Below are 14807 nucleotides of genomic sequence, written 5' to 3' on the forward strand. Positions count from 1 at the left end.
CAAGTGGAGAATTTTTCTAGCGAAAAATTGTTGAGATTTAAATAATATCTTATTGCTATATTCGCAATTTTACAGCTTTAGGTTAATACATGTGTAGATATGTTTGTGAGTATGCATATCAGCGTACGTATTGTAACGAATTTAGTGAAACTCCTCTTATTTTGCACCTTCTACTAACGTTCGTATCGCTAAACTGTTGAATAAATAACTACAATATTCAATAATGCAAAATGGCATTTATTTAAGTACTTCGCAATAACACTGATACTTCACAACTAGTAGTTTGCTTAAATCAAAACTGATTTCCCATGCCTCAGCTGGTGCTGCTTTTATACTCTTCGCTTTCCTCGTTCGCATACTTCTAGGCGTTTCTCCTTCTAGAATATACTACTTGTTTACCAGCTATAACTCACCAGCTATAAATTAAAGATGCACGTTTATAGCTCCTCATATGCGCGTGTATATGTGAGTGATACTTCGACCGATGATTGCATACTTTTGTGAGCATCTCAGATATATGCATGTGTTTGTGCATATCTCTACGCTTCTTGTATGTACATATGTGTAGAAATAATGATTGATTTGTTTATGTAGATACAAGTGACTGCTTAGTATCGGATTAGAGATGATAGTATCCCTTAGTGTTGCTAATATTCGTCACAGTATTTAAAATAATTGTGTCAAGTAATGTGACTTTAGGGAATTGCCTAACCGTTCTGGTGTGAGAATATACCCACTTATTTGCATGGCTTTAGGTGGGTAAATAACACCTGAAACTATTGAAGCTTCACGAGAGTTACAGAAGTCAAGTTATACTTTTATAGAGTAGGTCATATCTCTTTCGTAGGTGAACTTTGCTAATGTGAAATTTTACGAATTGTCGCATTTACGTTTGACGTTGGCATTTTATCGTATGATTTTAATGGCAAAATAATTGAAATCTCTAATTAACTTAATCCTAGCAATCTTAATTTTAAGTGCTACAAAAATTGCTTCTAAATGATCGTTTACTACAAAATAGGACAACCCCAAGATTCGGGAATTCGAAGGAATTTCTCAGTTGCCACTTAAGGTGGTACTACCTAAATTAAAAGTTCTTGGACACATATCTGGCATATGATAGTCGATGTCAACTACGCTTCTGAACATTCGAATATTATTTATTTTCACTAAAACATCAGAAATATTTGTGTACGCAATTTATATAAATACAACGTGAATACATAATTACATAAATATGTATAGAAAAATGCGTAAGCTTGCCAATTAATTTGGGTGTAATGTAAATTATATAAAAAGAGAAATACGAGAAGCCAAAACTAAAAAAAAAAAAAAAATATTTTTACTAAGCAGCTTCTTATGACAGAAATAAACGAGACTATTTGGTAAACCACTACCGCGGGGCGACCCCGCTTAGAACAAGTTATTTCCAATTGAAACGAGTTTCCTTCCAAATATTCGATATTGCTTTGTCGCGAACTTGAACCCAAGATCTCCGGTGTGGTAGGCGCCACAAAATAACAAAAATGCAATAATTAACAAAAAATACTATTAACATTTCACCCCAATTTATGAGCTTTCATTTACTACGTTTATTGTTTTTGGTTATAATAATAATTTAGTACCTAAGCAGGTTGTATTTTAAATGTCCTGCAAAGGTGAGCTGAAAATGCTTCCACAGGTACAATAACAACTACAATATATAAAAACATTAGAAAAAATATATGATCTGCGCTTTATGCAAGCATGGTTGGGCACAGTGTACTTAATTTTGATTTAAATTAAAATTTAAAACGTAATTGTAGTGAAAACATTTTTCAATATTACTAACAAATTTAGTGGTAGTCGAAACACTTCCTTTGCCTTACATCCTATGCCAATGGTGCACTCAAGATCCTCGTAAACATATATGGTTTTCACATGCATGTTGTGTGATGGCAGCGACTGAGATTCAGCAAACCAAGTAGTTGTTCCAGGATGTTGGCTATATGCGTGCCAAATTTCATGCAAACCCATCTTGATATTCTGTCATGATTGGGTTACAGAGACAAAAAAAAAAAGCATCTGGATATTCTAACACCCAATTATGTTAACAAACATTTTTATAATATGAATAATGTGTCTACTTGCAGAGTAGCTTTTTAAAAAACAATTAACTATGCTTTTACGAAATATCTACCAAATTGTTGTCATTGCCTTCTAGCATCGTTCAAATTAGCAAAATGTTGAATAAATAAACTCAAATGTTGTGCTTGCAAAATACTCCTTATTAACGGAAGCACTATGGAAATAGAACTTCGCAATTTAGTGTGTTTGTGTACTTCACATATAGCGCATTGAAATCAAACTGAATGAATAAGTATTTCTTAGATTGCGCTGCTGTGTATAAACACTCAGTAGTTCGTCCGCTTATTTCTCCAAGGTTCTGAACTATTCGCGAACAGCCTTCTCAAAAAGTGGCTTATTTGTTTCTCCTTTACGTATCTCATATTGACTTTGGTACTATAGTTTATGTCATGTTATATGCGCTCTTTTATGCTTTTTACATGGATGTGTGGTTGCTTTATATTTCATATGCTTACCTGTCGTTTTTCTGCAATTTTTGTGCGGAATTTATTTAGTAGTGGCATGGTGATGTATCGAAATTGCTAATATTTGTTATATTATATTTTACATACATACGTTTATAAGAAGTGTTATGCGACTTTATGAAAAAAGTCCTCATTAATTGTCAAAAACTAAAACGAGTAAAGTGCGTGTAGCAATCAAGTAAGAAGGGTGTTATGAAAGTTGGTTGTATTTGATTTACACAGGTACGGTTTAATTGAAAGCCATTAAACCAAACATCAAGTAGTGTGATTTCCTTAAATTACGGGCATCAAAACACGTAATTCAATATTGATTTTATAAGGTAACTCTTACAAATGGACAAAAAATAAAACAGAGGAAACAGTCTATAAATAAATAAATGGAAAAATATTGCATTAAAAGTTTCGATATTTGGATGTGTACTCATATTTGTAGTAAATGTCCAATGGTCAAGTGAAGTACTAGAAACACATGTCTGAAACCCAATGTTCGATACCTGATATGAAAATCAAGAATGTATGTTTTAAATCAATTGAGAATTTAGCAGTTACCGAGCTCGGAAATCTGCACTCCAAACTAAGCGGTTTAATAACTACTAACCCTTTCTTGCTTACTTTTCTAAAAATCTTTTCTTACATCAATACAAAGATTTCGATATACATAGATAGAATAAACATAGTAAAATGTTGTCGAAAAGTTTAAGACCATGCTTTCATTGAAATCAAACTCCGTGTTTGCCTGCTTCGAACGACTGCTTTGTTATCGACGACGTGGATACGAGTTATGATTCCCAACGGAGTGTTATAAATTTGCTACCGATTAAAAAGGTTGTCAATGAAATTCTTAATTTTTATGGACTAATTATAGGTTTGTTATAGAAAAGTTATCGATTGATTGATCATTGAAAATATATCGATTTTCTATCGAAAGGTTATCGATTATTTATCAAAAAAAAAACAATGATGTAAAACTAAAATACTATGAACAAGTTATCGATTTGTTATCAAAAAGTTTTCGATGTGATATCGAAAAGTTAAATATTTATTGTTGAAAACTGATCGAAAATTTTGGATCATTTATGGAAAAGTTTTCAAAAACTTACGTACTTACTATCGGAGGATTACCAATTTATAATCTTCTTGTAACCGATTTGTTATGAATTTTTTTTTTAGTCATCGATGTGCTATGGAAAAATTATCGATTTTTTATCAATATGTTATTGATTTGATATTGAAAAGCTATATATATATTATTATATTCCTATCATTTTGTTACCGGCGTGTTACAGATGTGTTATCGACTCATTGGTTTTTTATGAAATAGATACCGGTAAAACTTTATCATAAAACCCATAACACATCTGTAACCTGTCTGCAACAGAGCGGTAGCGAATTGATATTTCGTCGACAACAACTCACTGTCAATGATAAGCCGATAACAAATTAATATCTATTCGGAGTTTGCATGTCAGAAGGCGAGGAGGCTCCTCTCAGAAAACCCAAAATTATTTTTTTCTGACAAAGTTACATCAATTGTGGTTAAACTCCAACTCCTATCGTAGCTATAGTTGAGTTAAACACATTAGTTTTCTAAATGTGCACTTAAATGTTTATATATCGGGTATTCCATCCCATTTCAACCAATTTTGAACCCGACCCCTTTAGAATTGGCTGAAAGTTTTTCTTCTTTTTCTAGCTTACGAAAGACGTTTTTCAGAATTTTTTAATAATTTTTCATCCAACTCAAAAAAGTTATGAATTTTGAAAAAAAAACACCGTTTTTGTTTTCAAAAAGCTATAAATTTTCAAAAATTGACCGTTTGGGATATTTTTTTTTAATTAATTTGTTTTTAAATGTACTTTTCGAAAAAAATACAAAAAAAAATTTTAAAGTTTTTTTTTTTTGGAATTTTTCAGTTTTTCAATATTTTCCGAATTTCGCCATTTTGTTTTTTTTTTTTTTGCTCATAAAAAACTTCAATCAGTTCTGCAATAGAATCCCGGAGCGGGCCAATTTTTTTTATATTTTTTTTTATTTAATTGAAAAAAAAATTTATTAAAAAATTATTTTTAAGTATTCTTTTCTTTATATATTATGGTAATCTACGATTAAAATGACCCGCTTTAAAATTACTCGTTATTTTAATCGTAGATTACCATAATATATAAAGAAAAGAATACTTAAAAATCATTTTCTTACATTTTTTGTTATATAAATAAAATTGATAAAAAAAAATTTTTATTTTTGAAATTATTTTTTTTTCAATTAAATAAAAAAAAAAAAATATAAAAAAATGGGCCCACCCCGGGGTTAGTGGGGATGATTGCAGAATTGATTGAAGTTTTTTATGAGAAAAAAAAAAAAAATGGCGAAATTCGAAAAATCTCGAAAAACTGAAAAATAAAAAAAAAAAAACTTTAAACATTTTTTTGTATTTTTTCCGAAAAGTACATTTAAAAACAAATTTAAAAAAAAAAAGATCCCAAACGGTCAATTTTTGAAAAAGTTATAGCATTTTGAAAACAAAAACGGTGTTTTTTTTTAAATTCATAACTTTTTTTGAGTTGGATGAAAAAATTGGAAAAAATTCTGAAAAACGTCTTTCGTAAGCTAGAAAAAGAGGAAAAACTTTCAGCCAATTCTAAAGGGGTCGGGTTCAAAATTGGTCGAAATGGGATGGAATACCCCATATGGAACTTTATGAGTACTTGGTACTCACGGCTTTTGCTTTTTAAAATCTACGGATTACAAATATTTTCTTCAAAAAATACGTATACAAATACAGGCATTTGCCTATTAGAAATGCTGTATTTATTAGATTATATTTCCAAATTTATTTAATAACAATCCTACAAGCAAATTTAAATCACACATTTTTCATAGTACTTATATATTTAATATAAATATTCAATATCGATATTTGTATGTATGTGGGTACTTTGTTTGGCGTTTTATCATCAATTTTCAAAAATAAATTTTCATCAACATCTTCTTTTGATCAAAACGAGTGAAGCCGGCTTAGGCCTTAAACTTATTACAATACGACATAATTTCGTTGTAAGTGCAACCTTTGCCACAACATTCATCATAAACACCTTGACGACGTCGGCGAGTCTTGGCCAATGCATCAATTTGATCATTAGGAATTCTAGTTAAAAATGGAAAGTTTGGATATGGGAAAGCTAGAGCATTTTCATTTTCTAACTCAGTGCTCTCAGAATCATCCCAATCTTGCATACGAAAAACTAGAAAAAAAAAAATATTATAAAAGTTATTTTAATTAGAAAAAAGTTTACATTGCGATAACATAAAAAAAAATTATTATTATTATTTTTTTTTATTTACCATTTAAACCACCTGTTCGCTTAAATTTCGCATTGAAGCCATGCACACAAATTGTGCTCAGTACTTGATCCAAAGCAGGGCCACAAGCAGCCTTTTGCCCGATACTCATTTGCAAACTTGCTATCAAAACAAGAAGCAGAGCACATATCCTCAGCATTACTACCATAATTTTGTAAAATTTTTGTTTATATATTATATATTAGCAAAATAACTTTGATACGGAACAACAATCGTTAAAGTGTATTAAGAAACTGAAAGCGTTGCGGATTCTCGTTCTCTTTTTATACTAAGAACTTTGTATAATTTTTTTTTAACTCAGGTGCTTAATGGAGTAAATGAAGAAGGTAACTAATTTGCATATGTCAAGTTTATTTACTTTTATGATTTAGACACGTATGCTAATGCGTTATATGTTGCATATTTATAAAGCAACATCTATATATATATTGATATTGTAAGTACTTATTTGCATCAATTAGAAATTTCATCGAACGACACATAACCCCACTCAATTCTACCGCAATACACTTTCTCTTGTAAAGGCGTCATTTTGTGGTGATATTCAAAAAGCTATCAAGCTGTATATTGGTACATATCTGGTAAGAGTAGAATGAATACGTGATGAGTCGCAAAGGAATATGCGACTATAGCCAATTTTGATCTCATTATATAGGTTGTAGTGATCCCTTTTGGTTGAGCATAACCTATGTAAACAACAATTGCACCTTTTTATACCTGAAATATTAGTGTCAGGCGGGTCCTCTTTATATCTTTATGTTTTTTCTACTCTTCTTTATACCTCTAAGATTACTGTTCGACATGTCCTTTTTGTGAACTTTTGGGTAGTGTCGGATAGATCCTCTTTGGAGCCGTGCCTTTAATGTCGGACAGATTATCTTCGTACCCTTACAAGCACTATTGTGGTTGTTGTTGTAGCGAACAAGTCTTCTTTGTTCGTCTTTGGTTACTGTTGGACAACAACTTTTCCTACCCGTTCATAATTCTTAACGATTTTATAATTTTTTTAAACTCCAATAAAATATTTCTAATTTTGTCGTATTGGTATTATAAAAAAGTAAAAAAAAAAACTAGGATGATGGAGCTTGCTTCTGAAAGACATGCACTTACATACGTTGTAACACGGCACGAAACGCAGTGAGACTCAGGAAATCAAAGCGCTGGAAGGATACACAAACACAATGCCTTAACCTTAATCTCGGTGGAAACATCCAATTCAGAAAGATACTATTATTCCCGAAAATTGCAATTCGTGTGCAGAGTTTATACCACTATTCCATGTAGGAATGATTAGCACGCGTGGCTCCAGTTTACAAATCTAAATCTACGGTTCTAAAATGGACACAGGTGTAGGGCTGAAATATAGTCGCATTCTCTACAGATATCAATGTCATTCACACTGACATCATAGTGTTGTTTTTTTCAGTCAGAAGCCCTCTATATTTGTCAAACCTTATACGAGTACAGTACGAGCTGTGCAATTTCAAGAGCTATAATGAGAAAATTCCAAGGAGTCAACTAAGTAGATCTAAAGCCTACATCCATAAACTTATAGCAGTCTGTACCGGTGAATTAGGCTTAAGGCACGCATGCGGAAAAAATGGATGTTCCGGTATTGACCACTGCAGAAGCTGTGAGGACATAACTCAAAACGAGACAGCTGAGCATTTACTGTTTAAATGCCCGGCTCTAGCTAGAACCGACAGAGCATATGGAAGATTGATTAAAGTATAAATCACCACAATGGGACATTTTGGACTCCTTTTGACGACTAAAAACTGTTTAATCAATTCTGCGATCAAAAGAAGACTCGAAATCGGCTCCCTCTTATGAGTGAAATATGATTTATTGAAAAAGCAACAACAAAATGTAAAGCGATCACAAAAAATTATTAAAATAAGATTCCAAATAGACTCTTAAATGTCTCGAGAAAGAAAAGCAAAAGCTTTAAAAAACACTTAAAAATTATTCCCACAAGACTCATAAATCATGGTAAATATGACTCGAAAAAGACTAAATAAAAAAAATAAATAAATGTAAGGCGCGATAACCTCCGAAGAGATCTAAGGCCGAGCTTCTCTTCCAATTTGCGTCGTGCTCCTCTTGATTTTTCCCTACAAATTGGCCGGACGGGACCTACATGTTTTATGCCGACTCCGAACGGCATCTGCAAGGCAGATGAGTTTTCACTGAGAGCTTTTCATGGCAGAAATACAATCGGAGCGCTTGCCAGACACTGCCGAGTGGCGACCCCGCTTAGAAAAATTTTCGTCTAATTGAAATATCTTATTTCTAAAATTTTGATGTTGCTTTGCCCGGGAGTTGAACCCAGGGCATACGGTGTGATAGGCGGAGCACGCTACCATCACACCACGGTGGCCGCTAAATACTGATTAGAAATATAGGGTAAAAGAGGCTCACCAAGTGTAGTCGCGCGTAGGGTACCACTTTCTCCCGCCGAGGGAGTCTTTTCTGATCAGAAAATGAGCGCATCTATGCTTATTTTGATCATGCTGGAGACTCGAAAAATACTCTAATATGATTAATAATTTCAAAAAATGCTGGGTGGGAATACGTCTGAGACTCTTCTGAAGCCTATTTCTGGAAAATCTGAGTAAACAACTGGAAAGAGGTCTTCCAAATATTCTTGATTCTATAAATAGCTCACGCTGGTTGTATTACATAGCCGATGTAGAAATCAGTACGTTCAGACGGGTGTTATGGCATAAAAACGGCTTTTCATTAGCTACTTGGACGACCTCAGTTGCAGTCATTATATCTAAATACCTACCTACGATAATGGAGCATATGTTGTTGTTGTTGTTGTAGCGATTAGGTTACTCCCCGAAGGCTTTGGGGAGTGTTATCGATGTGATGGTCCTTTTTCGGATACAGATCCGATACGCTCCGGTAACACAGCACCATTAAGGTGCTGGCCCGACCATCTCGGGAACGATTTATATGGCCACATTGAACCTTCAGGCCATCCCTCCCTCCCCACCCCCAAGTTCCATGAGGAGCTTGGGGTCGCCAGAGCCTCGCCTCTTTTTTCGAATTCGTTTTAGTAGAAAAAAATTTTTGCTTATTATTTGAAAATATAGGTTTTTTTTTGAAAATTTTTTTCTACTAAGACGAATTCGAAAAAAGAAAAACTGTCGGAATGACAGTTGGTGGAAATATTCTGAACTTATTTTAGCTGTAAAACAAAAAAAGGTTCCATAAGAAATTTGTTAAAAAAGGTAATATAATAGTTAGAAGTGCATTTTAAGCTAATTTCTCAAAATTTAAGCCTGATATCTCTACTAAAATTAAAAACACTATAGATATTAATACACATTCTGAAATGTACGTAAAATACCTTTAAAGTAGGCCCAATATGATATTTTTCCTATATGCCTATCAGAAGCTATGAAGATTTTTTGGTAAAACCCTACATTCAAATGCAAAATATCTATTTTGCAAAAGTGGAAACCTCGAAATCGGACTTAGAGCTATGGTGTCTTCAGCATTTTTTCTTAGAATCATCTGTAGATTAAGTTTTTGCTATACCTACTCCTGATGGGAAAAAATCCATCCATACAATTTGACCCGCTCTAATATATGTATATATATATATATATATATATATATCCGTGAATTATAAATATGTATCTGTATGTATTTGCAGGGCCGGATTAAGGACTTGAGGCCCTGGTCCATCTCTTCTTCTAGCGTGCACTTGATGCCACTTTTTGATGTGTGCGCATCTTTGCTCATGGAATGGGGAAATCCTTTGTTTGAGCGTAAGCGTTATTGTTGTAACGATAAAGATACTCCCCGAAGGTTTTATTGTTGTTGTTGTTATATTACCGATAAAATTACGCGGAGGTTTTGAGGAGCATTATCGATGTTGTTGGTAATTTGCCGGATAAAGATCCGATACGTTCCAGTAACAAGCACCATTAAGGTATTATCCCGACCATCTCAGGAACGATTAATATAATACTATGTTCAAACAGAAAAATAAATTGAGGCTATTTCGATTTAACTTGAGTGGTGTTCATACAACTCTATTTAGCTTACACAATAGTAATTTGATAGCTGGTTGGCTCATCTCTACAGTAAGAACATATCTTTGTTGAGACTGTCAAAATGTGCGTATTGGTATTAGGTGCATGGAATGAAATGAAAACGTAAAATTTTGAAATTTTTGTATGTTGTAAGAAAATATGTTCAATGTTTTGGTTTCATTTTGATTTTGCCATCTTCTTTAGACAATCCCTACTCCAGTGAAATGAAAGACATAAAATCAGCTGATGAGATGAACCAACCATATAGTTCAGCCATGCGTAACTGACTTTTAATATACTCAAAAAACACGCTTCACAATGTTGCATTTGCTGTTTGAAACAATTTATTACGCAATTTTTTTTAAATTGGCAATTTATTATTACAATTTATTATATGACAAATTGCGTAATAAATTGCCCAAATAATATAAATTGCCAATTTGGTGTGTGTTTGAACCTAGTATAGTATTGCACCCCCACCCACTTGTTCCATGAAGAACATACGATCGCCAGAGCATCGCCTGCTAAATATGTGTAAGATACATTTATATTTGTAACATGATTTGCCTCACGTAGGTGAAGTTGACAATTGGGTTGCGGAAGGCCTGAAACTATAAAGTTTTATATTGCGCTATTAACCCTTTGATATTTTACCGGATATAGACCCGGTACGTTTCGGTAATAAGCACAATTTAAGTGAAAGCTCGATAAGCTCGGGAACGATTTAACATATCAATTTTGAACTTTCTAGGTCATTCCGGCCCGATCCCCTAGCTCCATGAGAAAATTGGGCTCACCACAGCTTCGCCTGTTAAAGAAATGGGAATCTGAACGGGACGGTGATTGAAAATTAGTTTTGAGAAGCTATAAATTGCGCTGGCAACCGCTGGAAAGGGTTGTGCTACACAACTACTTGAATCATTGGGGTCCCTGCTGCGGGTACTAGAGAACGCAAAAGCATAGGATTAGAGTGTGGTGTTGGTATACTGTATAAACTTTTGCAAAGAGGGGTCAACGATATTCAGGCTAAAGCTGAAGTTTCCTTATTTTTCGGGTTTTGTTGCTTGTTCCATATTTATTTATTCATTATAAGTTAGATTCGCAAACAAAGAAAAAAATAAAATAAAATAAACAAAATAAAATAAAACAGAGTATAATAAAATAAATAAAATAAATTAAAATACGTTATCAAGATGTTATCGATTTCGTATCCCATTGTTATCACTTTCTTATTGGAGTTTTATTGAAAAGTTTTCGATTTGTTATCAAATTAATATCTGTTTGTTTTCGGAAAATTAAGGATTTGTTGTCGGTGTGTTATCAAGTTCTTATCGGCGTGTTATCAAAATTTTATCGCTTTCGATATCAAAAATTTATCGATTTTTTCACAAAGCTATCGATTTATTATCGGAGTGCTACCAACTTTTTGTAGGTGACCCGCTCTAATATATATATTCTTCGTGGAAACCAACGGAATGGGTTGGAGACCACGACCACTTTAGAAAAATCTTTACCGAAATTTCGAAAAATGGTGAGAATGCTATAGACTGATAAATTGATAAAACTTGATATGTGTGCTCGAAAATTTAAGAATTTTGAGTTAGCTCTCCATTCATCTTCCGATGTGTGTTTCGAACTCACTGTGCATCTAGTGCTGACCTATTTCATTACAACTACCGCTGATATGCACGTGCTTTCATACGAAATTTTAAGTTACATTATCGGTATCTATGAACTTATCATTATCGCTTGCTGCCAATGGTTGAGTTTTTGTTCTTTACCAAGCCATGCCAAAAACATCACACCAACAAAATCAACATTGTAGCATCGATGATTGCAAAAAATGACACTTGAAAATTTACGACTTATTAGTTTCCGCCCAAACCGCGCTCAAATGGCAGAAGTGACTATTTCGTGCAGCTTCAACGCCTTTTCGTTGCATATCTACAAGGACAATGTTTCGCTTGATTTGGCGAGTTCTGCTTTTCGGGGCAAATTTAAACGAGAAAGCTAACGGTTCTTTTCTTTGTTTTATTTTACTTATGAAAATTGCTTGCAATATTTATAACCTAATTTACAATGACAACATTGTCGTAAATTAAACAAACATTTTATTTTATATCTCACTTTGGCTTTTACTCATCTTCTATCTATCATTTAATGGCTAAATTCTGCAGACAATTGCGCAATAACTTGTATAAATTGAAAGACAGATATCGAAGTTCACTTAAATTATGTGCACATATATGTACATACATATGTAGATTAACGATACTTGCTTTAACAATTTGATAGCTGGCAATAAATAGCAAATTTGAAACTTATATAAAATAATCCCCATACTCATCATCATCACCATTAATTGACGCGTTAGCGTTTCTATCAAGTCTTACCAGCTATCCGCATTTCGTGATAGCTGACGCTAATTAGAAGCACCAAGGGATATCAATTTTTCCACCTCCAGCCTCTCCCAAATCAGTGGAAGTCTCCCCTTCCTCTACTTCCAAAATGCGGTGTCGACTGAAATACTTTCTTGGCCGAAGAGTCTTCGTACGTCCGCATAACATAACCTAGCCAGCGAAGCACTTGGGCTTTTATCTGCTGCACTATCTTCACATAGTTCTGTTGCAGCTCACCATTATACTTCCTTCCATATTCTCCATCGGCATAACGCACAGGACCATAATTGTTCCGGAGAGATTTTCTATCGAACACTCTCCGCCGCCTATGATTCAGAGTCCTACATGAGGACAGTTACGAAAGTGCCGATTCTTTCTTGGTTGACAGAAAGTCCTTCGACATGTCCGCATTTACCGTAAGACTCACTTTTACTGCCTTTTTACCTAATCCAGGGAAGGCAGAAATCATCGCGCGTTTGTAAAGGATAATTACATCAACAACATTACATACGCCAGTAATTTTAATTAAGTTCTACTGCTAGAATTGTCTTCTCCCGAATTATGTCAGCTGTCTTATCTTAAGACTCGTTCAGTTTTGAGCGGCTCCCAGTGTCCTTCCCAATCCTTCCAGAGCTGGTGGTGTTACTCAATGTCATTTGGCAGAGCCTTGCTAATATTTCAGGGAACTGAACTCAAATTCAGACAAATCAGCATACAAGCAAACTCTTTTCGTACTGCCAAAGGCTTCTTTGAAGTCGACATAAAGATTTTGAATGCCAATTATCTTATCGTGAGTCTTCTCCAGGACCTAGCGCATAGTGAAGATCTGGTCGTTAGTAAGTTAAACAGGTCTGAAGCCACACTTCGTTCACTATGGGTTTCAGTATTTCGCACAGTACGCTAGATAGAACCTTGGACGCGATATTGAGCATGCTGGTTCCGCAGTTGTTAGCGCGGCCGTGGGTCTCAATTAGGAAGCATATTCTCTCAATGCAAAATTTAACGCTATTCCTTAAGTACAATTCCGACATCCATTTATTCATGAAGCAACCGCTGTTGCTTCGGAATTAAATTTCCACAGTCATCCAAGTATTTTTTTAAATATTATGTTCAAGACAACACAATATTTGGTTACATAAAAGTGACTCGGTGTATAAGGATTGTATTAGAAAGGCCTTAAGAAAGATGTTGCAAGACACGGTTAAGGCCGCAACAAAATTCAGCATATCCTTGTGCGAGAAATTCCCACAACCATTATACCGTATGAGAAATGGTTTCTTACTCAAAGATTAATATAAATAATAATGTAGGTCAAATGTTGTACAAGAAACATATCTATACATTTTTTACTCAATTATTTAAATTGCATGTTTACTGACGCAACTGCTTTCAATTTGTACACCAATACAACAAACATTATTAAATTTGTGTATGTAGGTGTAAATATGGCTTTGCTTTTGTATTTTTTATATTTGTACTTCGGCTTGAAAGCGGTTAAACTGCTGTGAGAGTCCGGATTAGGTCGGGAATAGCTTTCTGCTCCTGTTATGGTTTCATTAATGATCCGATGTGATTTTTTTCGCGTACATTTTTCTATAATTTATGGTGGTTAGTGGTGGCTTTGGAAAATGTACAGGCTTAACCGCAAAAACAAAAACAAAAAAAATAAACCAAATTATTTTTTATAAGTTTTTTTTTTAATATTTAAATGGCTCTATTAACGGTATTGTCTTTTCAGCGGTCAGTTAATGCCTCACGCAGTCGGAACAACCGCTATTTATTTAAATTTTGTGTATGTAGCCTGCATTTAGGCGCTATTAGTTTTTTGCTCGTTGATGCAATTACAAGCGTTGTTCATTCATTATGCACAACTAGCCCTTCTGTTACATTCAAAAAAACTTACACATGTGATATTCAGGTCACGAAATGTCCATACCTGTGTTTTGCTTAGATATCAGTATAAAAGTTTATGACTTTAATAGAAGTTATTAAAATTCATTTGTTTTATTGATTATTAATCTGTTATATATACACATTTAAATACATTAGATACATTTTTTTAATTTGAATGCTACAAGCAATAGGTTTTTGAAACCGTAACCGTTGAACGATGTTGTTCACACACAGGTTTTTTTGCAAACCGTGCAGCTTTCGTACGTTTTGCGACGAAGTTAGCTAGGGCAAACTGCACAGGTGGCTCGCGGACTAGGTTTTCGTTTTTTTTTTTTTGGAACAGTTCCTGTCGAAGTGCTTGGTTGCTCTGCGTCCGCTCTCATATTGCGTACAATATCTGCTGACAGTTGAGTTCTTGGTAGCGTGTTTTTGCGTTCAATTCCCCATGAACAAGGTCTAAGCCAAGATTTGCGAGGAAAAGTCTACGTTTATATGTTTTTGCAGCATTCCACAA

The 14807-nt window shown here is 34.0% G+C and overlaps 2 protein-coding genes across 6 annotated transcripts in view; one reads left to right on the forward strand and one right to left on the reverse strand.

The window, feature by feature from the left end:
• The window catches only part of LOC137252581 (uncharacterized), a 687899-nt gene that overhangs the window by 387315 nt on the left and 285777 nt on the right, over positions 1-14807 (forward strand). The gene's annotated exons all lie outside the window — the stretch shown is intronic.
• LOC137233702 (probable insulin-like peptide 3) lies at positions 5400-6164 on the reverse strand. Its single transcript, XM_067756980.1, has 2 exons — positions 5935-6164; positions 5400-5834 (listed from the first exon to the last, which is right to left on the reverse strand). The coding sequence occupies exons 1-2, from the start codon at positions 6098-6100 to the stop codon at positions 5608-5610; spliced, it is 393 nt and encodes a 130-aa protein (XP_067613081.1). The 5' UTR covers positions 6101-6164; the 3' UTR covers positions 5400-5607.

The sequence above is a fragment of the Eurosta solidaginis genome, chromosome 5 (assembly GCF_040869045.1).
Source record: "Eurosta solidaginis isolate ZX-2024a chromosome 5, ASM4086904v1, whole genome shotgun sequence".
Classification (NCBI taxonomy): domain Eukaryota; kingdom Metazoa; phylum Arthropoda; class Insecta; order Diptera; family Tephritidae; genus Eurosta; species Eurosta solidaginis.